This window comes from Daphnia pulex, chromosome 2 (genome assembly GCF_021134715.1).
Source record: "Daphnia pulex isolate KAP4 chromosome 2, ASM2113471v1".
Classification (NCBI taxonomy): domain Eukaryota; kingdom Metazoa; phylum Arthropoda; class Branchiopoda; order Diplostraca; family Daphniidae; genus Daphnia; species Daphnia pulex.
In genome coordinates, this window is record NC_060018.1 from 1,769,445 (window position 1) to 1,794,124 (window position 24,680).

At 41.9% G+C, this 24,680-nt stretch overlaps 1 protein-coding gene across 2 annotated transcripts; it reads right to left on the reverse strand.

Moving 5' to 3' along the window:
- Window positions 1–22,858, reverse strand: LOC124201666 (ephrin-A5-like). Of its 2 annotated transcripts, none has more exons than XM_046597839.1 (5): window positions 21,978–22,858; window positions 3,627–3,937; window positions 3,392–3,499; window positions 3,064–3,297; window positions 1–2,972 (listed from the first exon to the last, which is right to left on the reverse strand). In XM_046597839.1, exons 1-5 carry the CDS (start codon window positions 22,238–22,240, stop codon window positions 2,824–2,826), a joined length of 1,065 nt encoding a protein of 354 aa, XP_046453795.1. In that variant the 5' UTR covers window positions 22,241–22,858; the 3' UTR covers window positions 1–2,823. The 2 variants fall into 2 exon arrangements, with proteins under 2 accessions (XP_046453795.1, XP_046453787.1); XM_046597831.1 differs by having other exon boundaries at window positions 3,064–3,300; window positions 21,978–22,856.
- Window positions 22,859–24,680: the final 1,822 nt, after the last annotated feature.

The window sequence follows — 24,680 nt, forward strand, 5'->3', positions numbered from 1 at the left end:
TCATTGTTTTATCAGTATAATTTATGATCGAAAGCACTTTTTGCCCAAATTTCAGTCAACGGCACACAATTTCTGATTGAAAGAATCCGGGGGAGTAGAGGGACGAAAGAAAAAGGTAAGGAGCACAGACCTCGGGATCAGTTGGGAGCGGGAATAAACCCATTCAACATTCACGGGAGTGGGTGGGTGGGGGGGGGGAGACAAAACAAAGTAGGAGAGAAACAGACGTGTGGGACTGTTGTTACATGAATTCGAAAAAAATAACAGTAAGAGGCGCGTCGAAAAAGGTCCGTTGCTCCTGGTTACATTTGGATATTCATTGAAATTTAGTTATTTTTGTTGTTGTATGTAAATGGTCGATTTTGATACTCTAAACAAGAGGTATACAGCTTTACAGTATAGAGTACACGATAGAGAAATTGAAAAAAAAAAAACTAAAGAATGTTTGGGAGGAGCGGTAAACCCCCAAAAGTCGGGGAGTGTTTTGTGTTTGTGTGGAGGATTATAAAGGGAAATGTGTAATGCACAAGGACAAGAAAAATTGGGCTAGTAACACACACACACACACATACACACACGCACGCACGCAAACAAAATTCCTCTTTTTTTTTCTTTTTTTTTTTAATCGGAAGGGGGCGAACTGAAAAGTTTAAAAAATTCATTATCGAAATCAAAATAAATATCTTGACACGGATGTACACCAACAGAAAAAAAAACACGTCTAATTTTTTTTTTTAACATGTCGACTGAACGTCATCCCTCACGCAAATCTCCTCCCTCCCGTAATGTCAGAAACAAGGGGGAGTGAAAGGAAACGATAGCGCGAAGAGAAAAACCGGCTAATAGACAAAACACGAGACGCCACATTTCTCCGAGTCGAGACTTTTTCTGATATCTGTTTTACAAAACTAACGATCTTGATTTTTTTGTTTGTTTGGTTTTCAAACCCCCCCGCATATCGCTTTTAACTCAATTTCTTGTTTTAACTTTATATGTGATTGTACAGCGAGCTATGGTACATTTATTTACATACGAAAAGACAATATCTTATGTAAGCCATGTTTTCTTTCTCCTTGTTCCGCGTCTGTGTGTGTGTTAAATTACTCCCACGCTTCTTCACCTTCCTTGTCAAAAATAAATGTTATCAAACGTTTCGAGTACTTATATGTTGAATTAAACATAAAACTGTACACTATGGACAAGCCACTCCTCAATAGAGAGAGACACAAAAGAAAAAGTTGGAGGGGTGAAGAAAAAATGTCGAAGAAAAAAAAATTTTTTGGAGGGAAAACAAATCAATAATAATGATGGTAATAGTATGATGTAAGTCCGCCGGTGTGTTAGTGAGTGTATATAGAGAATGGGGGGAAATAGTTTTTGACTTTTGGATGATATCGGAGTTAAAGGAATGAGGAGGAGAGCCTGTAGAAAAAGAAACTGGTTCTACCGAGCGCTGTTGGCACTTTGCTTATCTTTTCCACCATCTTTTCTTTCTCTTCTCCGAAAGAAATCAAAAGAGGAGGACTCATCTGTTGAGGAGAAAAAGTCTCTGGTATCCTCTACATTTCTCTCTCTCTCTCGGAAAATAAAAAGATGGTGGAGTGTCGGAGAAACTTGAAAAATGATGATTCCAACAGTGTGACACACAGGGGGAAAGAAAAAACAAAAAAGAAAAGAAGAAAAAACAAAAAGGGCGTATTTATAAGACGCCATTCGACTGCTGTCATCACGCAAACGGACAAGAAGGCAAAGTTGTTGATGCCGGAGGGACCCAAAAAGGGAACTAAACGAACCAAAAAAAAATATAAAGCAAATATTATCCACAGAGATCTCGCAAAATGAATAAGACACACTTTGGATGATCTATAAAATAAGAGAGGAGGAGGAGGAGTGATCACGATTTTACACAACGATACAAATTGCTAACGATGAACGGGGGAGGGTGGAAGTCAACATTATTTTTTTTTTGTGTTTTTTCTTCTTTTTTTTTGTTTAATTACATACATATTGATCGGGAGAAAATATAAGAGAGAGGGCGGTCAGGGGGGCAGTATATGGCACTTGGGACGAAGGGGGGGGATCTCTCTCGCATTACGTCACATTCTCTCTCTCGATGGAAAACAAAACAAAAAGAAACGCATTCGCAAAATGTCATTCAACAATGTCACTGACACGTCGCCGATTTCCTTTCACGAACAACAACAACAGGGGAGGAGGAGGCAGACAAGAGAGGCTTTCCTTGTTACACATTTTTTTTTGGTTGGTCTTCTTCTTCTTCACTATGCAGGATTTCCCACCTCTTTTCACGACGGCCAGCAGAAAACCCAAAAGATGTTGCACAACACAAAAATTCACGAAGAAGGAGACTGTGGTCACCTTTTGAGGAAGGAATTTCCAACCCCCCCGAAAAAAACGTAGTGCGCGTCGCCGTTAATCCCGCCTCTCTCTCTTTTTATGGAGAAGAATAAAACACACACACACACAGAGAAAAAAAAAGAGTTATGTCACGAAATGGTCCCGTTCACCTTTTTTTTTAGTGTTACGATTTTGTTTTGTTTTTTCTTTTGGTTGTGTTTAGTTGTTGTTTTGGTCGCATTTCTTCTCCTTCATTGTTTTTTGTTTGTTTGATTCCTTGATGTCTAGTTTGATGTTTTGCTGGCGAGGATGAACGACACGACTCGAGTATCGATGTGACAGCAAAAGTCGGGAAAGCGAGCGAGCGTGACGGTGATGAGAGAGGAGAGACTTGTTTCTACTTCTTCTTGTTTGTTGTTGTTGTTGTTGCTGCTGCTGCTGCTGCTGTGGTTGTTGTATTTATTCTTTTCATCGGACCCTGAAGAGGACCAGGGTTACAAGACCGGCCGCAATAAGAGTAGACAGCGGGCTGAGGACGACTTGCCGTCTGGCGCCGCTCGATTTCGACGTCAATTCTTCATTCTTCACCACTTCGTTGGATAATTTATCGAAATCATCTATTGATGGAAAACAAACAGAGCGTTAAAAATCGTACATTTATTTTATTTTTTACTTTTTTTGTTGATAATCATTTAATATTGATTTTACCTGATTTTTTCGTAGTGGTCCGGACACTGAAACTCTGAATTTCCACATCTTTCCAGTGTGGTGGCATGCGAGGAGAAGTGACAGACGGCAGCATCACTTGAGTGGTGATGATGCGAGTGGGGATAACTGGCGCCTGAGTGGTCGTGCTGTTCATCACGGCAACGCTCGTCGATATGGTGGACATGGTCGTCGATGTCGTAGTGCTGGGCAAAGCCGGCCGTCCTGCGGTTGTTCCTGCTGGGTTAAAGGAAAGAAAAAGAAAAAAAAAAAACATATGGCGTTAAATCATCATTTTCTTAAGCAGGGAAAAAAGAAATAATCGTCTCACCTTTGTCCAAATCCTCGGCTTTGCAGCAGACCTTGAAGACCACCTTCATGTTGTGGGATGAGCACCGTCCACCGATGCGTCGGTGTAAATCGTCTCTGGACGACGTCGCTATAGAAAAAAAAAGGAGAAAACGGTTATAGACATAACGAACTGCAATCATCGAAAAACGCTGGGAAAGCGTTTTGAATGAACACCGAAAAAATCCTAATGCGAATCAAATCAAATGGAAACGTACAGATGAAATAGTAATCCTGTCCGGGTCGGAATTCAAGCCCTCCGGGCTGAGGCGTGAATGAACGGAAGGTGATGGTAAAGTACATGAGCTTGTAAGGCTTGTCGCAGACGGCAATGATCCGCGGGTTTGGATTGGTGATGCGGCACGTGTCGTACTCCTCCTTCGACACGTTGTAAATGATGTACTTTTCCGCGTCGTCCTCGTGCGTCCCCGGCGTGTAAACTGGACATATGATGTTCACCTGGTCGTACTCGAACGGAATGTTGTTCTTGTTCACGTCGATTATGTGATCTGTATTGTCTATCCGGAATCTATAAAGAAAACAAACAAAAGAAACGAATTAAAAAAACTGCCTTGATCTTTCGAGAAAGAAATTACGCATTATCGTACACACACAAAGGTCAAGACACTACACTTAGTAGGCCACTAATGCGGATGGGGGCTGGTTATCCAAATGAAGATTGGAAAAAAAAATATTTTCAACAAGATTTTTTTTACCAATTTCAACTGCCTCTCCGCACACACAGACAAGACCATATAGGCAACACAAGCCAAATTGCTGGTTGAATGAACGTTAAAAATAGGTATTTGTCTAGTTGCGCCCTTAAAAGTAGTCAGGCCCTCTTCTTTTCTCTTTCCTTATTCATTTCTTGGTTTTTTGTCTTATCGAAATAGGGGGATGGAAGCGTGTCTCTAGCCCCTCACCACTGGAAAAAAAAAAACTTTCTTCTTTCTTCCACACAACAACAACAACAACAACACATTTTCAAATTATATCCCGACGACGAATAGACCGAGGGGGCTGAAGCGCGCGTGAAATGGAAGTCACGAATCGAAAGAAGAAGAAGAAGACGAGGGGATTTTTGTTTTCTTCCTTCTTCTTCTTCTCCTAGACTCTCCCAGACTCAGGTAGAAAAAAAAGGTAATATAACAATTCTCTCTCTCATTCCTATTCGCCCCCGAAGCGTTTGGCGCGCACACACTCAACATCTTATCATATAATATTTTATTTCTTAACTTATTTTTCTTCATAATTATATTTCCTCCGCGTATAAAAAGAAAAAAAGCAACGATCCCCGATCATCTCAGTTCAGGCCACAACTTTCTCCCAATCAAAGATAATTCTCATCGGATAAATGGCCGATTGGTCAAATGGACTCGATTGGAAACTGCCAAATGTTTCGGTTTTTCTCGTTTCAAGAATGTGGGCGAAATGAAAACAAGAGAGAGAGAGAGAGAGAAAAGTCTTCATCATCTTCATCAGAGGTCGTGCACTTTCTACACAGGCTTTTATGTTATCGGTTAGAAATCGTTTCGAATCGATCGCTTTATGGGAAATAGAAAGTGGTCGCATGTTTTTGTTCCAGATGACGAAGATGTGCAAGAACAGAACAGACACACACGAAAGAAAAGAAGGGGAAAAAAGTGAATTTTTGTTGGGTTGTTGTCTGCCGTTTGATTTCGAATCGAAAGCGCGTCGATGTTTTGTTTTGTTTTTCGGGTGGAAAGGTGAAACATCGTGTATTTCTGTATTCTTTTCTCTCTCGAGATAACTTCTCGAGTTGGCCTCAGGGAACAAGTGGTTCGTCCAGTGTGTGTGTGTGGTGTGTTGTTGTGTTGTTGAAGAAGAAAAAAACGAAGGAGAATTGAGTGGATGAGGCATCCGCCAAGGCCGGAGCGCGATGGCTTCCAGCAGAGTTTTCAAATGGCCGCCCATTTTATTTTTTTCCTCCTCCATCTCCTTTTCTTCTTATCGAGTGGTTCTCTCTCTCTCCTCCACTTCTTCTTCTTCTTCTTCTACTTTAAGGGCTCCCCGCAACGCCAAGAAACATTCCCCTCTTTCTTCTTCTTCTTCTTTTGCTTCTTCTGCTTCACCTTTTACCAGCAGGAGAGAGAAAGAGAGGGGAGACCGAAAAAAGTTCCTTTTTCTTGTGAGCCTCTCTCTCGCCGTAGCCAATCGATTCATTTCTCGTTCTCTTTCTTCTTTTGGCTTTTCCGAAAAAACGTTTAAATACCTGATTCGAATCCCCCCTCTCTTTAAATCACCTGACCAACAACCCACTCCTTTCTCTCTCTCCCTCCCCCACTTGCTTTGGACTAACCTCAAAATGTTCCTCGTCCGCTTTAACAAACGACATTTCCCCCTAGCACAGACAAACTGGTGCAAGAAAGGCGACCAAATTTTCTAGTTTTCCCCCCAAAAGAAATGGGGGAAATTTAAAAAAAATATTCAAACGCCATTGGTCCTCCTGTAGAAATCAATCACTCGGGCATCGACACGAAACCAAAGTCACGGACATGCCGAGGAAGAACAAGAAGAAGAAGAAAACAAACAAAAACCCAAAAGAAGAAGAAGAAGATGGACGCTGTCGATACCTGTCCCGACCGGGCCTTAGACTGACGTTTCAATCAACATCGTGTGTGAGTTGTCAATTTTTTGTTGTTGTTTTGTTTTGGGTTATTTCCCTCCCCGTGTTTTTGATGAACGGCAATGTGTCTAGTTGAAGGAATCACGTCAACCGCAGCAAACAATCTAAACCTGTTCCCAATCATTGGCGAGTTCATATACAAAATGAGGCGCTCCGGCTGGCTCACGAACTTCCATTTCTCGATCGTTATTCATTTTTATCTCATTCTTCTTCTTTTCGTTCTCGTTTTTTTTTACTTCGAGTTATGTTCGTTTTGTTGTTTATCTCCTAAAAGTCGATTGGGCTAGAGTTTTCCAGCACCCAAAAGGCTCGTTTGACTTCCAATCTCGTTTGAACAACTGCAAGACACGAGGCTTTTTCAGATATTCCTTCCCCAAAAAATTAAAAGAAAAATAAGCTCAAAAGGAAGGCAAAAGGCCACGACTTTCCACCGACTCATTCCGGCAGGCACAAAAATTGGAAACTTGCAGCCCTCTGCACAACAGCTGATGTTTTCAGCTGGAGCGCCCAAGATTGCCTCTCATCAACGGTCATTATTACCAACTGGCGAATAAAAATACAATTGTTACACTTGTTATTATTATTATTATTCTTCTTTTTTTTTCCTCCCTTCCTCCCGTTTCGTAAGGGACCCCGACCCCGCACCCTTTGGAAAAATATTCACGAGGGCGGCCAACTTTTTTAAAAAGACAAAAACGGGAAAGAAAAAAAAAGGAGACTCGTATGCATAAGCGGCCTTTTGTGACCGCGGCCCGTGTGTGTATGTCGTAAAAATGTTTTCAGACCTTAAATGGGGAAAAAGAAAAAAAGAAAAAAAAAATACACACACAAGGAGGTTTGCCCCGGTTATAAGCGGCGGACACGTTCGTCCAACAAGCCGACCGAAAGAGTTAGTCCCGTTACTTCTTCTTCTTCTTCTCGGCGTCTGCGATTCTTTCAATGTTCAATTTGTGCGTTTGGCCTGCTTGGCTAGCGATACACCGAATGCGCAGGCAACCATCTTCTTTGTCTATTTCTCCATCATCAGCGAAAAAAAAGAGTCAAGCCAAAAAAAAAGTGAGGCGACCCCGCCCAATTCATCTGCATTTACAGCAACACAAACGGCTCTTTTTCTTCTCTTGTGTCGGCGCGCAGACAGACCGACTGATTCAATTAATTAGATCGTAAACTCAAGAGTCTTCAAGAATGTACACAGACAAGACAAGTTAGGATGGGTCTCGGCGAGAGAGAGAAACGAGCCTCAAATCCGAATCACTTGACCCCCTCGAGCCGGGCAGACAAAATCAGGAGGACCTTAACTGGTTCAAGCCCCCCCATCAACACCCACAGTGAGGCAATGATGAATCGTCCCAATCATTCCAACATCAAACGCCATATACAGGTTTATACACGAAAGCCCATTTTTCGAAAGTCGGGTTGGAACTAACGTGATTTCTTCGCATTCGAAAATATACATCCCTTTTTCCTCGGTGAGGCTGGGAGGTGCGTGCGATGGCTACTGCTGCGAGAGCTGACCCCGACTCTTTTCCTATTCTTTTCCTTTTTAATAATGAATATTAATTAGAGACTCTGTTGGATCAGCGTCACGAAACAAGCGGGGTCGTAAAACGCGTGAACGAGAAACAGATCAATCACGTCCGATGTGCGATAGAACTAAACACACGACTGATGGCCATATTGGACAGTCGTCGTCGTCGTCGTCTGTCAAAAAATGTGAACAAAGTCGAACAAAGTCCGAGTGTCAGCTTCTCTCTTTTATGGCGATCAAATGAAAAGGAAAAAAACAAACAAAATTATTCGCCCCCCTTTATCGGGAGAGAGAGGTCTGTTGTCTCTCGTCAGGTTAACTGGAGGAGTTGTTGGGAAAAATAATAAGAAGAAGAAGCAGAAGAAGCCCCGAATATTTAAAGAAAGAAACACAATGGATCGCGTGAGTTTGAGAGAGCGTGCAAGAGACACGATGGTAGTAGGGGTACGAGACAAGATCAAGAGAGTTGGAAAGGCAAAAGAATTCTTCTTCTTCTTCTATAAATGGCTTCAAGGTGCTAAGATACACAGTGACCGATAAGAACAGCTCGAGAGAGAGAGAGAAAAAAAGGCGATGATGATGAACAAGGAAGGAAGGAAATTCTATTTTGATAAAAGAAATTGTGTCTGTGCGTTTTCTGATTCTTTTTATATATATACACACACACATAGAGATACCGTGTGTATAATATTATCCGGTGTACACTCGTCCATCTTTGGTGTGAGAGAAAGCAGCTCCATCATCTCTGCCCCGGCCAACGATTGAGATCGGTGGTGGACAAGAACAAGATGGACCTAGGCGTCTTATTTCTCTCTCCATCGATGTGTGTACATAATATATACACCCACAAAAAAAGAAAATGCAGAGATGAAACGACAAGAAGCTCTCGTCACTGATAGGCCCAAAAATAATCAAAACAAGGGCCTTAAAAATATGTGCAGACATTTCTAGTTTTCTTTTCGTGTGTCCCACAAACGCACAGAGTGGGAGAGACATTTTTTGGGAAGTTCAGTCGGTCGGAATGCCGAGGCAACTTTTTTTTTTTTTTTTTGGCGGGACCAGGGCACCCTGAGCATCACCACCGGCAGAAGACGGGACAACAATTTGGCAAGAAAATAATAAAAACAAAAACAAAAAAAATTGAAACACTCCCTATAATATTCTTCTTGGCGTCTCTTATGTTTGCCTAATCACAGGTCAAAGCGTTTTTCTTTTTCTTTTTGTTTTACACCACAGTCATTAACCACTATTTAGACAAAAGGATTATATAGGGCCAAAGCTAAAAGAGAGCCCCCACACACACAAAGAAGACGCGTAAATTTCCTAATAGCCGTGCGCCTCCAGCTCGGACTGAACGTGTGCAACTTTTTCCTCCGTCGTAGTCTTCTTTTTGGGTTTTTTCTAAGTCAACGTCGTCGTCGTCGTCTTTAATTTTCAAATTTCGTTTTTGTTTTCTGACTGTGTTTAATGACCTGGACACTGTTGTCTGCGTGTCTGTCGGTATCAACAACAACAACACAACCGAAAGAGAAACAAAAAAAACAATTGGCTCGTCCTTTTTTTAATGGCAGAAAAAAACAAAAATAATTTGTTTAAAAAACTTTTAGGATAATTTTTTCTTTTTGTTTTCTTTTTTTTGTTTCACTTTTATCTCGTTTTCATAAGTCGAAGCGAGTCAGCGGAAGCGATTACAAAGGGTGCCCATGTTTTCTCTAGCTTTTACTTAGTTGGCATACATTCCTACTTGTTTGATATACATATCGGCGAGCAGAGAGTTTTCCCTCGACGTGTCGTGTATATTTCTAATTCGATTAGTTTGTTAGGAGGGTTCTCGCTCTCCTGTTCAAAGGGATGAAAAAAACAGGGAACATGTAAGAAAAGGGTTGCGCGCTGCCGTGTGCTGTGTTTTACAGTCCGCGGATCAGAAATGAATTGAATTAGTTCTTCGTGGCTGCATTTGAGAAACAAGATCGATTCTTTTTCTTTCCTCCTCCTACTCTCTCTCTCTCTCTAGCCTTCGTGTAAAAAGGGGTAAAAGAGGATGTCCCCACCCAAAACAAAAAAGAAAACCAAGCAATTTTTTTTTTTTTAATATTTTAGCGCTCGTCTTTGCAAGGGTTTCGTCTCACCGGGCTGGGCGGGCTGGGCCAGGAAGACGGAAAAAAATACACACACATAGAGAGAGAAGGGGGGGGGGGGGCCTGGCTATGAAAAAAGGGTTGAGCGGACACACGCATACACGTAACCACGACTACAACACAACGAACGGATTCCGGATCGCGTTACAAAAAAAAAGGAGGACATTAGAGATATTATAAGGACTAGAGCCACCAGCTTGTATTTATTATACACCTACGAGCTGCTACGACGCTCAATCATCAACGATCCTGTATGAGGATTCCTCTGTCGCATCACAACGGCAATGGCCCACGAGCGTTTTATGACGGGACAAACCGACGAGTTAAGATATATTTTCTAGGGGGAGGTTACAAAAGGGGGACAGAGGTTAATTTTAGTTTTATTTCACATTTTTATTTTTTGTTATCTCAAACTTTTTATTCGGCTGTTGTTTTCCACCCGGAAAAGAAAAGGGGACCCCGATTGTATTTTAGCACCTCCAACCCGACAGCGTTTGTAACCCGTCATAAATGGCGGAAGAGCAAAAAGGCAATCGAATAGGCTGCGGCACAAACACACAGCGACGATTACCATATATATATATATTTTCGAATTTCCTAGGGGGGAAAAATATAGAGAGAGAGACGTCATAAAGATCGCACTCTTCGATTCAAACGCGGGGAGAGAATATAATCTCAGAATTCCTAACGAAGAAGAAACACAAGTTGGGCCTTTTTCTTCTTTCGCTGTCCGTTTGTTACACGGCACACGCAACAAGTTCCACTACAGCAGCACGCACCAAAGGACCCTCAACTTCTTTTTGGGAGAAGATGATGATGACAACCCCCCCCCCCCGCATGTGCACACGCAACAAAATAAAAGAGGCTCCTGGAGAAAACTCAACAAAAAAAGAAGAAATTTTGGACGATCTCTACCAGGGCAATCAGCGAGCATTAAAGAGGAGGAGCGTCTTATATATTTCTTTTTTTTTTCTGTCCAGAGTTGTTGTTGTTGTTGTTTTGGGGCTCTTTTTGGGAGGCGGAGGTGATCTACAGGAATGTTGGCGCGTCAGGTGTTGCGCTCCTACAATTTCCTAACCCAGAGGGGGGAGAAATCAAACAATAAAAAATCCCAATGCTAAAAATTTCTAATGATAGTAATAATAATAACAAGATGGTGAATCGATAATACATTCAAAGTCGAGCGTGATTTCACCCAAAAAGAAAAAGAAAGAATTTTCTTCCTATTTTTGTTTTTCTCTCCATGGCATCGCCATCGGATGATGGGTGTTGAACCGACTCCAGTTGCAGCCACTGGCCAAGGGGGCGATTGTCATAAATATTCATCATTTAAAGGACGTGCCGACACCCCCAGATTCTCGTTGGAAGGCTCAGAGGCATCGGGAGAGAAAACGGGACTCGTCAATGCAATCCATCAGCGTATCGATCGATCGTCTCGCAGCGCAACAACAAGAAAAACCAACCAGACAAGCCAGACAGACGGACGGAAATTCATTTAAATAAATAACAAATCGTTAAGATACAGCCGAGAGAAGAAAGAAGAAGAAGAAAGAAAGGAGCCATCCTGATGGCGGTTTTTGCGGATCAACGCCCAGCCAGAAGAGAGAGGCCAATCTAGAAAATCTCTCAATACAACAACCAACAACAAAAGGGCTGTAAATCACGCCGACGCATCCGAATGAAGACATTTTTTTCCTTTTGGTGCGTTTCTTCTAGCGCCCCCCTGCCAGACAGATTCGTCGAATGGTGACGGAGCTCGTTCACTCCCGACAGACTCAAAAACAATGACCAAGGACAACAAGGATTTTGAATGGGGGGGCCCCGCCGACGTGTAAATCAAAACAAACCGAGGGGAGACGACGACGACAATCATCACCCGAGAAAAAATAGCCCAAAAGCAGGGACCGAGACTTTTTGATTCATTAACAGAAACGTCATAATCAGTGGGGCTGTCGGTTTCGCCAGTCTCTTTTTTTGTTTTTTTTCTTGTTCATAAAACCCCAGCGCGTTCCGAGCGTGAAGCCAACCGAAGGAAACTCTTACATCTCTTTATAAAATCAAAAGGAATCTTACACAAACAACAACAACAACAACAACAACAGCCAAAAAAAAGAGAAGGTAAAGAAGAAAGAAAAGTATTTCTTTTTTCTTTCTTCTTCCAGCCCTCTGGAACAAGAGATAATCACAACATTGGACAACTAAAGTCAACTTTTGGCTTCGGGCTTCGGGCTGCCTCTCATTAAAGGAAACGGAATTCTCCGTTCGACTCTTTTGGGTTGTTGTAGACACACACACACACACACACACTGTCGCTCTATCTCCTGCTGCTGTTGTGTTGTCTCGGTCTGTAGAGCCCGTTGCTAATTCGTCAAGGTGAGCGCCGGTTATAATAGTTTTTTTTTTTCTCTCTCTCTCTCTTCAAAAAGGAGAGGAAGGAAAAAGGGGTAAACAAAACCCAAAAAATAATAATAATAAATAATCGAGAGTCAATTTCCATCGGGCGGATTCAACGAGACGTGACTTATTTGCCCACCTCCTCTCAGTCGTGTCCGTTTGGATATTATTCATTTCTTTTGTGTCTGCACAACACAGGCATATGCCAATGTTCCAGACACTTTTTTTATTTTATTATTTTCTTTTTTCTTTTATTCTCCGTTTCTCGGCCATTCTCCCCGCCTTCATCCATTCCATTCATTAGACTTTTAAATCTATCCCGGGGAATGAATAAATACTTAGTTAATAAAGAACATTATCTACTGAATATATTCGCCATCCGTTCTTTGCCCCGTGGGCACAAACTAAATGTAGTCTAGCACCTCGACGGGCCTCCTCTCTCTCTTTCCTTTTGCCTCCTCGGTGCCAACAAACGAGAAAAGAAAACATTAAAGAGTCTGTAATGACGTCAAGGTGAAAGAAATCGGGACGAGACACTTAAAAAAAAACGAACAAGAAATAAGAAAGGAAGAAGCTTGGCCAATCAATAGAGATAGGCGATCGGCATCAGAAACTATAAAGATAATTTTTATTTTTTGTTTTCGGGATCCCGAAATCACGACAAGTCAAGACTCTCTTCGGCGGCCGCATAAACCAGTTCTCTTGTATGTAACCGAGAGCAGTCCACTAAAGGAGACGCGATCCATCATCATCATTAAAGAGGAAAATTTCATTAAGAAAAACCCACCCAAATGAGTCCGTCATCGGCACACGGACATGTCGAGAAGAGACTGAGAAGAGGAGGTACCACGCAATCAACGGAAAAGAAGAAAAAAGGACGACTCGACTAATTCGACAAAACAATTTTTCAAAAGAAAATAGACCCGAGAAATTTTAAAAAACCACCGAAACCCCCCAGCAGAGTGAGAGGGTTATCGATGCACGACTTTCAATGAAGAATTCCAAAAGGCCCTCGAGAGAGAGAGAAACAACAAAACCTTCAAAACAATTGCCGAGAAGATACAACAAATCAAAAAAGAAAAGATAGGAGGTAGTAGAAAGAAGAGAAAAACTTTTTCCGAGTTGTAATATTATGCGGAACATGACGAATCACGACACCCTAGCTCTCCTGCCCCGCACGATTGCCATCAGTTGACTTTTTCTTTTTTTGTTGGGCCCAAGAAAAATATAAAAAGGAACCGACACAAGAAAGAAGTAGAGAGAGTCGAAACTTGTGCAGAGAAATGAAGAAAATATCTATGCTAATTGGGAGCCCAACCTCAAAGAGCTTGGCAATTAACCGCGTTCGGCCAAAATGGAAGGTAAAATAAGAGCAAAAAGAAAATAATAAAAATAATCTTCTGGGAACTTCTTCCCAATTGATTGAAAAGAGAAATGGGCGGAGTCGAAGGTAAAGTAGTTGTAGTATATGGCAACTAACGTCAAGGTGAAAGAGAGTAGCAACCCAAAAGAGAGAGAGAAAAAAAAAACAATCACGACCCGAACCATTGGGAGAATTGGAACCGTCAGATGATGAGAAACGAGGAGAGAAACAAGAGCCGCCGATAGTTTTCGGAAAAAAAAAAAAAAACTACTGCCAGAACTACCAATGAAGAAACTCTGAACGAGATGAGAAAACAACAACAACAACAACCCAAAAAAAGTTAATTAAGAGAGCGGGGGTCTGGTTTGTTGGAAAGAAAAAAGAAAACAGACGAGAGAGTGGAGATAACCATCGCTGTGGCAAACACAAAAATGCAAATGGGATGTTAATACGTCTCCAGAAAAAAACTATCAGGATACCCTCCTCCTCCTCCTTTTTTCTTCTTCTTCTTCCAAGTCGGAGGCACAAAAAAGAGAAAAGATGGATTTTGTATACAACAGAGAGGGAGGAATCGGTACCGGAGGAGCGTGAAGCGGGGGGGCCATGTGTGGCCGTATGTTTTTCCCCATCGATACCCATAAAGTTCTCTGTCCTTAATGGCTCCAACCATTAATCACGATACGGAGGGAGTCTTCGTCTTCTTATTTAAACGGCTTCGAACCACACCACCACCATTTTCTTCTTCTTCTTCTTGTTGAAGGGGAGAGAGACACACACACGCAACTTGTGGCTCTCTCTACCTCGGGGTCCTCTCGGCGCTTCACATAAAATATCGACAACGGTTGTTCCGCCTGGGCCTTTGCCAGTGAAAAAAAAAACCACCAGGTGCGACACACACACGAGAGGTCCCTTTCACAAAGAAGAAGAAGAAGAATCCCCTCTTGGTCCCAATAATAACAACATCTCTTTTGGGAGGTAAGAAGAACCAGAGGACCAGACCGCAACGTATCGACGGATTGACAACGTCTCTCGCGCTCCGATCCATCAAGTGTGAACGTTAGAAAAGCACGGAGAAGCTTATCAGTTTAAGGGAATCAACGGGAGGGGATATAGACTCACTGTACACACACACACACATATATGTATACATAATATAAAGATATAAAAGGAGAGGAACAACACACAAAAAAAAGTTCGGTTGCGTAGAGAAGGAGGAAAAGAAAAAAAAGAGACAAGTCTGCGGTACTCGATCAACGTCATCGCTGAGCGCATCGCGAGAGAGTCGCTTTTTTTTATATTTATTTATTTATATTATATTTCTTTTCTTTCTTTATTTCTCGTGTATATTGCGCGCTTCTACCGATTTTTTTTTTAAATCACAAACCCAACCCTACAAAAGCTAACCGGTTGGTAAGAAGAAGAGAAAAACCTGCTGCGTTCGACTGTGACCCGAATGAATGAATGCCAAAAGTTTTCTTTTTCTTTTCTTCCATCCGCAGTTGTTCTGCCTGTGTCTAGCCCCGCCCATGTACGACACACGAGAAGAGCGGGGAGGCGAGTCCTACACGTAAACGGTTCTACCTGCACAACGACCTTTTGTGTGTCGTGTCTCTTATATATAGATGCCCGGAGAAGACGCGAAATAATAAAAAAGGCGAAGAGAAATGGTTGTAAAAATAAGGGACGAAAAACGGTAACAAAACGTGGGAAAAAAACGTTCAACTTTTGAAGTTGCCAACATTTTCCCAATAGCACAACATCTTCCACCCCACAAAAGAAAAAAATCCCCGTCCAATTTCCCTTTTTGTGTGTGTGTGTGTCTCGTGTCTTTGGCAATTCATCCATCACAAACCGAGAAAATCTGTTTCGCTATGTGTGGGAGAGATATTCATTAAGGGCCGAAATATTCTGCCATTGTTTTTTTACACGAACGGTAAAATAAAAAAGGGACGACGCGCACGTGTGGATCAACGTACCGCAGAGACCAGACACGGATGCGCTTAGATAACGGAGAAAAAGAAAAAAGAAACAAGTTGGGGGCTCCATAGCGGACCCCAACACATACAGACACACAAGGAAATGATGATGATGATCATCATCATCAGAAGTGAAGAAGAAGAAGAAGATGGCCAGAGGGTATCTGAAGGAAAAAGGAGGAATAAACACTGTAACTGGCAGGCATGTTCCAATCACGATGCGTGAATCACACGCACCTACCAAGAGAGGGGGGCCCCTTCTCTTTTTTTTTTTTTTTGCCTGGAACATTCGACATGAAGGAGAGAGAGAGAAAAAGTGGATGGATATTAGATGTATAGATAGATAAAAGAAGAAGAAGAAGCTGGTCTCCTCTTGTGTGTTGGCGCATAAAAGATGAGGTAGCCCTTTTTTTCTTTCATACAAGAGAACCCCGCCCGGGGCATTGTAGCTAGTCCGCAGAAGCAACACACACACACCAACCAGCAGCATCCGATTCACAAGAAGTCTGAACCTGCCGCTGTGAAATGGCCCACATCCGCGCGCACACATCGACAAAAGAGCCTTTCCCCCCCTCGCTCAAAAAAATATGAAGAAGAGTGAGAATTCCGGCGGCTGGGAAGAAAAGAAAAAAACTTGTAGTACAAAAATAAATAAACTTTATCGCAAAATGTGTGTGTCTGTATATATTAAAGCTATTACTCACACTATGCACTAGCGGCAAAAATAAAACAAGAAAGAAAGAGGTCAGAGTGTCAACTGTCATATAAACCAAAAATAAAACAACACCCAAGCACCGGGTACGCACATGTTAGTGTCCCCCACCACCATCACCACCACCCTCTCAACGCCCATTTTGCTTGATTACATTCGCCGCTTTCTTGTCACTTTTTTTCTTCCGGACTTCCGGCTAAACTTTAAATCATCATCGTCTCGACTTTCATTCAATGAAAAAAAAAATAATAATAATTCAAGAAAATGTGTGGGTTTGTTGTTGTTGTCCGTTATTGTGTGTGTGTTCATGCGGGATAGGAAAAATTTCGAATTGGATAATCAAAACCGAATACGAGAAAAATGCTTAGATTGCGGGTTTATCTGTGGGTGCAGGGAAAAGAGAGAGACTGCGCAGATGGCCAGACACAACAACAACAACAACCATGTTGTTGTGATACTACTTTGGCCTGCATATAATGTAAAAAGGGGAAGAAGAAAAAAAAGACATGGATGCGTACACACACACACCACAAGTGGAGTTGTGGTTTTTCGGGGCGATATTATGTTTTTATTCCTCCAACAGAGAAAGAGATGGGCGAGTTTGTATGGGGAAAAAAGATGGTGGAAGGTATGATGGCGGCACCTTCATCATCACGGCATATTCAAAACGACGGTGTACACACAAAAACTTGTAAGGTTTTATTTTCTCTCTCTCCCTTATTTATTCAAACTGTTAACGATATATTGGTTGATTCGAAAAGACAAAAGAAATGCATCTAATAATAATCGAACTGGAATAAATCAATTCCCCGTACAACTTTTTTCTTCTTCCATCTATCCCCCTTACTTTTTTTGATATCCTGTGGTGTCTTCCTCCTCCTCCTGACTACCCCCTCTTACACGCAAGATGGGGGGTCATGAAACATCTCTCCTTTCTTATTATTTCCTGGAGAAGAACTGGAAGATCTTTTTAAATAATATTTTTCATATTTCAAGGAGGGGGGATGTTCTCTGCTGTTGAGGGGGGAGTCAACTGGGGGGAGATTAAGTAGCCAAAAGGTTCCTCTTTCAAGAAAGAAAAAGCTCTGCAGGAGGAAAGAGAGTCTCGGGGTCAAACTCCATACCTTATAATAGACAAGAGGACCAAGGAGATGGAAACCCCAACTGCGATACAAGGCCCAACGTTTCTTCTTCTTCTTCTACAATTTGGTACCAGTAGGAGAGACAGTTATATTTCTCCTTCCTTACTCTAGAGGATTTGAAAAAAAAAAAAACCTCTGGCTGGACTCTTTTGTTGTACCATCTCTCTCTCGTCCAGTGAAAAGAGCACTCTCTTTCTCTTGGGCAGACAGTTCTTTCTTTTATTTCCAATCTCTTCTATTCTTCGTCTCGTGTCCCTCGGCCTCTCTCTCTCATAGGCCACAATGCACACACACACACACACAGATGGTCTTTTACCTTTAAAAAGATATCGAGTCCCAAAAGAAAAGAAAAAGAAAAAAAGCCTCAGGTAAAAATCAATCAAAAACCATTTGGACCCAATAGGGATAATGGCATTTCAATGGCACCCAAGTGCACAATATAAAGCGCTCAAGCCAAAATTTTGAGAATCTATCTCTTCGGATGGCCCCATATAAGTAGATGCGCGTCCAACTCCCAAAGCGACTCATCATTTACCCCCCGAAAACGAAATTTTGTTTTTATTTCTTGACCAATCCCCGGCGATATGTCCACCAGACTTAGTGTTTTCACCTCATTTGTAGTTGACGAAGAAGAATAAAAAAAGATACAGCATTCCTCTCTATATGGAATGTTAATGTTCAGTCTTTTTTTCTTTCTCCTATCTATTCTGATCGTTCGTTGAACGGAATGAAAGACGTTCTTCTTCTTTTTTACCAAACAACAACTTGATGGATTCACTTCGCCACGGGGCCGCACAGACACACAACAACCCGAAGAGCTTTACGGGAGAGAAAGGGGGAAGAAGAAAAAAAAAGGGCCTCACGCAGAGTTTAGAAAAAGGATTTTCTACTTTATTCTTCTTCTTCATCTTTGATGGAAAGGATGAGAGGTTTTTTGGCGGGCGCAACATCGACGCCGATTGCGTATTACAAGTTCTTCAGGGTGGTAGTGGGAGGTAAAAAGAAGAGAAAGGTAAAACAACGTTCACTGTCCGGGATGAATGATCCGAGATGCATCTTTACTGATCGATCGGATAACAGCGCTAATAGCCACCACCATCTTCTTGGAATTGAGTGGCAAGACAAAAGCAGCATCAAGAAAAAATAAAACTATAAAATGAATGAGGTTCTGAGAAGATCCTGAATCCTCCCCAAGACATCCGGTTGCCTAGACCAACGTTTTCGCATTTAACTAGCAACACCTGCCAAAGCCAAGTTCAAAAATCGCAGCAAAATAGGGAAGAAAAAGAAGAAGGTTACAAAGAAGTTGGAAACATGCCAGCCATTCCTGAAAGGGGGGAAACATGTTGACACACTGCGTGAAGAAGAGGAGAGAGAAATAACCAAGAAAAAGCAAACGAGGTAGTAACCGGGGTATGCGGAGAAAGAATATATATATTCTTTTCGTTGGGTGGGCACCACCACCACCAAGCTTTTGTGTAGCTACAAGAAGAGGGGGGTTCAAATGACGCGCTTGACAAGTCGAAACTCGACTTTTTCCCCCCTCCGCATTTTCCCAGCAGAAGCAAAACAAGAAGAGGAATCAAAAAGGGCTAGAAAAGAATCGAGCCTTAACGAAGCACAAGAGAGTCAGACCAAACAGGTGACATTTCATTCGAGATTGACAGGGAGTCGACATATTCCACTCAAATCCGCAAGAAGATTTCCGGAATTTTCTTTTTTCGCCAATGGCATATTTTTATTTTTCAAGTCAAAAGGTCGTTGTCTGTCTGGCTATCCCCCAAATCAACAAAAAGATTTACCATATCTGTCAACTTAAAATGCACACTGTAAAAAAAAAAGCCACTTCCTGTCACAATCTTGTCTCGGCAATTTGGAAATCTCTTCATTTTCTATTCCGTCACAAAAATATTTGAAGGAATTTTTCTCCTTTTCACAACATTTTCTCTCCCCCCTCTACCTATTGTGACGCACGGTGCGCTTTTAACGACGGCTCGTCAAAACTGAAAATTCATCGTCAAATAAAGTCAGAAAGAAAATGAAAAGGTCCACAAGTTGTAACAAGGGCCCAGGATTTGTTTAGGTGAAGGGGGGATAGGAGAAAAAAGAAGAAGAAAACGTTCCTCCAGTGTTGATTACACACAAACTGTGTATAAGCTGTAGGCTCTCTTTTCTCTTGTACCTTTTTTTCTTCCCCTGCGCCATTTCGTTGATAATGTTACCGGTTTTTATTTTATTTTTATAGGCATTTTACACGGTTTTTCCGGTTCTTCTTCTTCACGGCGTCGTCGGTTACCAGCCCCCCACCCCGTCGTTTTCTCTTTTCTTCTGTCATCGACGAAAGACCCACACGCAGATATACAAACAAACAGCAAGACAAAAAAGAAAGAAAACGACTGCCAGGGAGAACAAAAAGAAATGAAAATAACAATCACACAAAAAGCGTTCGAGTTAGAAAATATGAGCTCCTCGTTCTCGGTTTCCTCTGTTACCTATAAGACCGTCCTCCTCTTGTTTGTCCATTGTCGAAAAACACACCAGTGCTATTTATTTATCCCCCAAAGTAATTAGCCCGTCCTTCAATCCAAACCAACAAAAGCCAAAAAGTCATTTGTCAATTTCTTTCAATGCAAAAGGCCACGCAGGAAACGATTTCAAAGAATTTTCGTCAGACTTTTTCGGCCCACCACGTGCGACTGTTTGACACCTCATTAACAATTAGAAGCGAATGGCACCAGCAAAAAGCAAAAAATAAAAGATGAAAGAACTTGTAGACTCATCATCAAGTCACAAAAAAGAAAGAACTGAAAATGATGACCGTAGCGTAGCGTCTGGCTCTTCGTGTGACATATGCCGAAGAGAATTAGCGGCTACATGTCAACTTGAAAGTGTCACCAAAAGCTCTGGCCGTTGAAGTAGGGAGGAAGCTTATAAAAACAGATATACAGCAGCAGGGCAGGGCAGGGCAGAGACTGGATCGAAAATCCCCGTAGGAATGCTGAGGCCATTATCGCACACACGCCATTTTAATCTGTCAGGAGAGAAGCTTAGGCGTATGCCCGTAATGGAAAAGCGTCTCAAGAGTGTGTTTTTGTACGTTCAGAATTGAATAGAAGAGCTGGAGAGAATTAAAAAAAAAAAAGGCCGGACTGTTCTCTTTATCTGTTTAAATCCATCAAACGGCTAAACGAACAAATAGAATAGAAGCTGTTTGTTGCGGAGCAAATAATAAAAAAAAAACACAGATTGAATTAGGAAAAAAAAATATAGTTTCCAATGACAGGACGTCGTCACTTGAAAACTAACACCCTGCCAACGCCGCCCCCCATCGGAAATATTTAGAAAGTCTGCTAAGAGAAACCGGATGAGGGGGGAGTTTTGGTCTTAATTGGACTGGGAAGGTGTCTTGCCAAGCAGCAAAACGGAAGAAGAAGAGAAAAGAGGCAGTGCGTAACAAACAAGAAAAAAGTTGACATTTTATTTTAAACGAAAAAAAAAAAATGGTACCTCTTACGTTGTCTAGAGCCTAATTCTTTTCCAGTTGGCAGCCAAGCCAAGCCTATTATTGTTATTATGACACACTACTAGTCGTCGAGGAAAGAAAAAAAAACGGGTCGTAGGGCAAAGAAATTAAAAATAAAGGTGCCTCTTCTTTTTTCTTTAATAACAAAAGAGGAGAAACACAAAACAAAAGGTAACTAAGGCTACTAGAAGCGAACCGCTACCAGAACCGATTTAGCAGCTCGTTATTCCTTTTCTCTTTCTCCACTTGTGGAGATGAGAAGATAACGACAAAAAAGAAAGAAAAATGTAAACGGGGACGAGAGGCCAGCAGCAGAGAAACACATTGACGTCACACAGGGTTCGGTAAATTATCTCTCATAAATCTCGAGTCTTATTTCGCCCGAGCCCTAGCACACACAACTCGAGTGCCAGTTGAATACCATTCGCTTTTGAAACCAACATTTTCATCCAAAAATAAGCTCCCAGAGATAGGGGGTGAATTCAACCGATTGGCTTTTCATGTATCAAAATTTAATACAGCGACCGCAACCAACCGACAAACCGCGAAACAAACCCGTCTATAACCACAGTTAAAACCTTATCTTCCTCATCCATCCTCTCTTGTGTCCCCCCCCCCCTATAACTTTGTATACCGAGATTTCCCACACGAAGACCACAGACTAACACAATCTGACGGATTTCCATGATATGACGTCACACACATACAATAAGACGGCAAACAACAAGAGTCTCGAGAGCGTGACGGTCCGGCGTCCAGTCTAAACATAGTCTGTAATATTTCATTGTTGTTATGCAAATTTTTTCGTTTTCCCAGGTGGGATGCAACAACAACAACAACCTGCAAGAACTGCCTGACAGAAAGAAAAAAAAATGCCAACCAGTTTTTTCAACCTTTTCAGTGTCGGGCCATTATTTTCCTAGTTGTTTTCAGTCATGTAAAAGTTTCTTGTTTCTTTTTTCTAACAGGTAACGTCTAGTGTAGTACCGAGAGGGTCAAGAAACAAAGGTGCGGCCGATCGAAAAGAGTTTCTGATTGAACCGAATTAGGATGTGTGTGCTAACAAAACCGGTCGATTTCGCCTGACACAACTCTTATGGAATGCCGAGATGGTGAAATGTTGGAAAAAAGAGTCCGACTACTTACATGGGGTTGGTGGTATTCCAATGGATATAGTGCATGCGAGTAGCTGTGGTAACGGTGGCCAGAGAAAGCGTTTCAACCGAAACGAGGAGTAGCAAAAGGAGCATGGGAGGCCAAGTTGGCCACCGGACGCTGCCGCAATGACAGCCGTAACGTCTCCTCCACATCATCGACGACGATGTGGAGGTGGTGGCGGCGGTGGTGATTAAGGACGAATCTTCGATCCGCTCCGATGATGAGGCTAGCCGTTGATGATGTCGCACCATCTTGCTGATGTGTTTTGGGGGGGAGGATATCGAAAAAGGCAACTTGGGCAACTAACACACTTCCGACGAAACACTTTCCGATTGAAGATGATTGAGCTTGTTTTGAACAAAAATTTCTCAACTTGAGCAAACCAAAAAACAAAAACGAATTTTGAGCTTTTTAGAGTGAACCAATCCGAGCGTCAGGTTGTAAAAAGGCCATGACCATAATCGATAAACTGTTGGTGGAAATTGTGGAATCGGCGAGCGAAAAAATAATAAAGAAGAAATAAACTTTTTCAAGATAAACGTGTGTCCTTCAAAAAAATAAATTCCTGGTCTTAAAGTTGTTGTAAAGCCAATTCGAGAGAGAGTGTAAATCCGATCTTATTCAAGTCTGGTTGACTTTTTCTTCATCGCACACGAATGGGAAACGAACAGACAAAACACACTTGACACACGATCAGAGAATATAACACAGCACACAAAATCCTGAAATGAAAAATAGCACTTATTTCAGAAGAGAAATGATGTTGTATCTCTTTTACTAGCTTGTAAAAATAAGCGGGGAATGTGAGGAGCGAAGGGAAAACACGTCCGCAACCGTGCACATCTCACGACTGTGTGAGCTCTAGCCCTTCGGCACCGTTGGGCACTATCCCATGGCCGCCATAGCAGACAGCACTATTCCCTATCCTTTCCTCCTCCTCCCTCCTCCCTCCCTTCTTTCTTCTTTTTTCCACCCTTCCTCTTCTTCTGGTGTGGAGGGAAGCAGACGAATGAAAGGGGAGGAGCTTACATTTCTTTTCTGTATAAAACAAACCCCGAGGCACATTGATTTCTTGCTCATCGAATAAGCAAAACTATGCGGGATTCTTCTTCTTCTTCTACCCGCCTCTGGGGATGCCTTGACGCACACACACAACATTCTTCCATACAACAGCAGAAGAAGAAGAAGAGATGCTTTCTGGTTATACAACATGGTGGTTGCGCGACGACTCTTGGGCGACTCGCATCATAAAATTAACCGCCGTTTGCTACAGCTTTCCAATCGACTAGACTTTGATGTCATTTCACAATCATTTTTGTTTGTTTGTTTTTTTCGATCTAGAATTTGTTTTTTTAAATGATTATTTTTCTGGAAATATCAAACGGCCATCTTGGAATTTTTTTTTCTTCCTCCCACCTTTTCAAAAAAAATTTAGTTTTTCATTATTGTGTGTCTACCTGCAGCATGGTCATTCCTTTTCAATCGTCTTTTGTCAATTCCTCCCCTTTTTTTCGCGTTTAGTTTTCTCGCCTATTCCTTTTTATTTTAAACTGAAAAGAATTAGATTTAATTGACCTTTTTCTCAAGTCATTTAATTCTATTGGTTTTGGAAAAACAACAACTGCGTGTCGATTCATTCTGTTACACGAAAAGCGGCTCATTTAAGTCTGTCAAAGGGAATTTCTTTCCATCCAATTCAATGGCGGACGACGTAGAGGGGGGGAGGGATGTGCTTTATTCATTGGCACGTCCTCTAGAGCCAAACGGGAAATGGAGCGGAGGTGTTAATGAGACCTCTGATTTCCCTCAAAATTGATTCAAATGAAATTCACACAACGTGCTAGGCCCTCAACGGATCTGGCCATGATTAGACGGAGGGCAGTGTCTAATTTGGTGACGATAAAAAATAGAAAAAAAAAGAGTTGATCATACAAAGAATTCTAGAGCGGAAGATTCAAAGAGAAAGAAAAATAAACTAAAAATTGGGCTGGTTTTCTTCTTAAACAAAAAGAAAGAAATTCCAACCACTTCCTGTCGAGACCTATATTCTCTCTCTCTCCCTTATAATCCCCGCTTTTCTCCGGGTGGGGGAGAGAGAGAAAGAAAAAGCTAAAGGTAGCACTCGAAATGATTCTCATTGGTGGGTAATGCGCCAAGTCAAATTTGGTGCGTGTGTGTGTATCCAACAGGTAGAAACAATAGGCCTATTTGTTTGGTAATGTGTATAGACCGGGATTCTACACGCATGCGACTATATTTGTGCACTAACGGGACACTCTAGAAAGAAAATAATCATAATTCCGACGAGGATTTTCTTCTGGGAAAAAAAGGGGTTTTCAAGTTAAGAGACCAGAGACATGGTCGATCAGCTGTCCATAAACGGCGAACCACAAAGATAGATATAGTAGACCATGGAAAAGCATTAGGGTAAAAAGAGAAAAAACTATGCGGGGGGTTTGTGCAGCAGTCGAGCACATATATATATTTCTACCTTCCATTTCGCCTGGCCAGCCAACCACCTCTCCATTTCGGTCTTCTTCCCCCTCTCTATACGCGTATATATTTAATAGACGTGGCAATATTCGAGGGTAGAGAGAGACCGTAGTTGGAGGAATATTATAAGAGAAAAAAAAAGGTACAGATCTTGTTTTTTCTGTGAGGGGGGACCATTCAAAAAAGAACGGCCTGGAG

Coding starts and splice junctions, on each gene's coding strand:
- LOC124201666 (XM_046597831.1), bottom strand. CDS start 22,240: ATGGTGCGACATCATCAACGGCTAGCCTCATCATCGGAGCGGATCGAA. Junction 3,938..21,977: donor TGGAATACCACCAACCCCAT/GTAAGTAGTCGG, acceptor TTTTCTTTATAG/ATTCCGGATAGACAATACAG. Junction 3,301..3,391: donor AGCCGAGGATTTGGACAAAG/GTGAGACGATTA, acceptor CCTTTAACCCAG/CAGGAACAACCGCAGGACGG.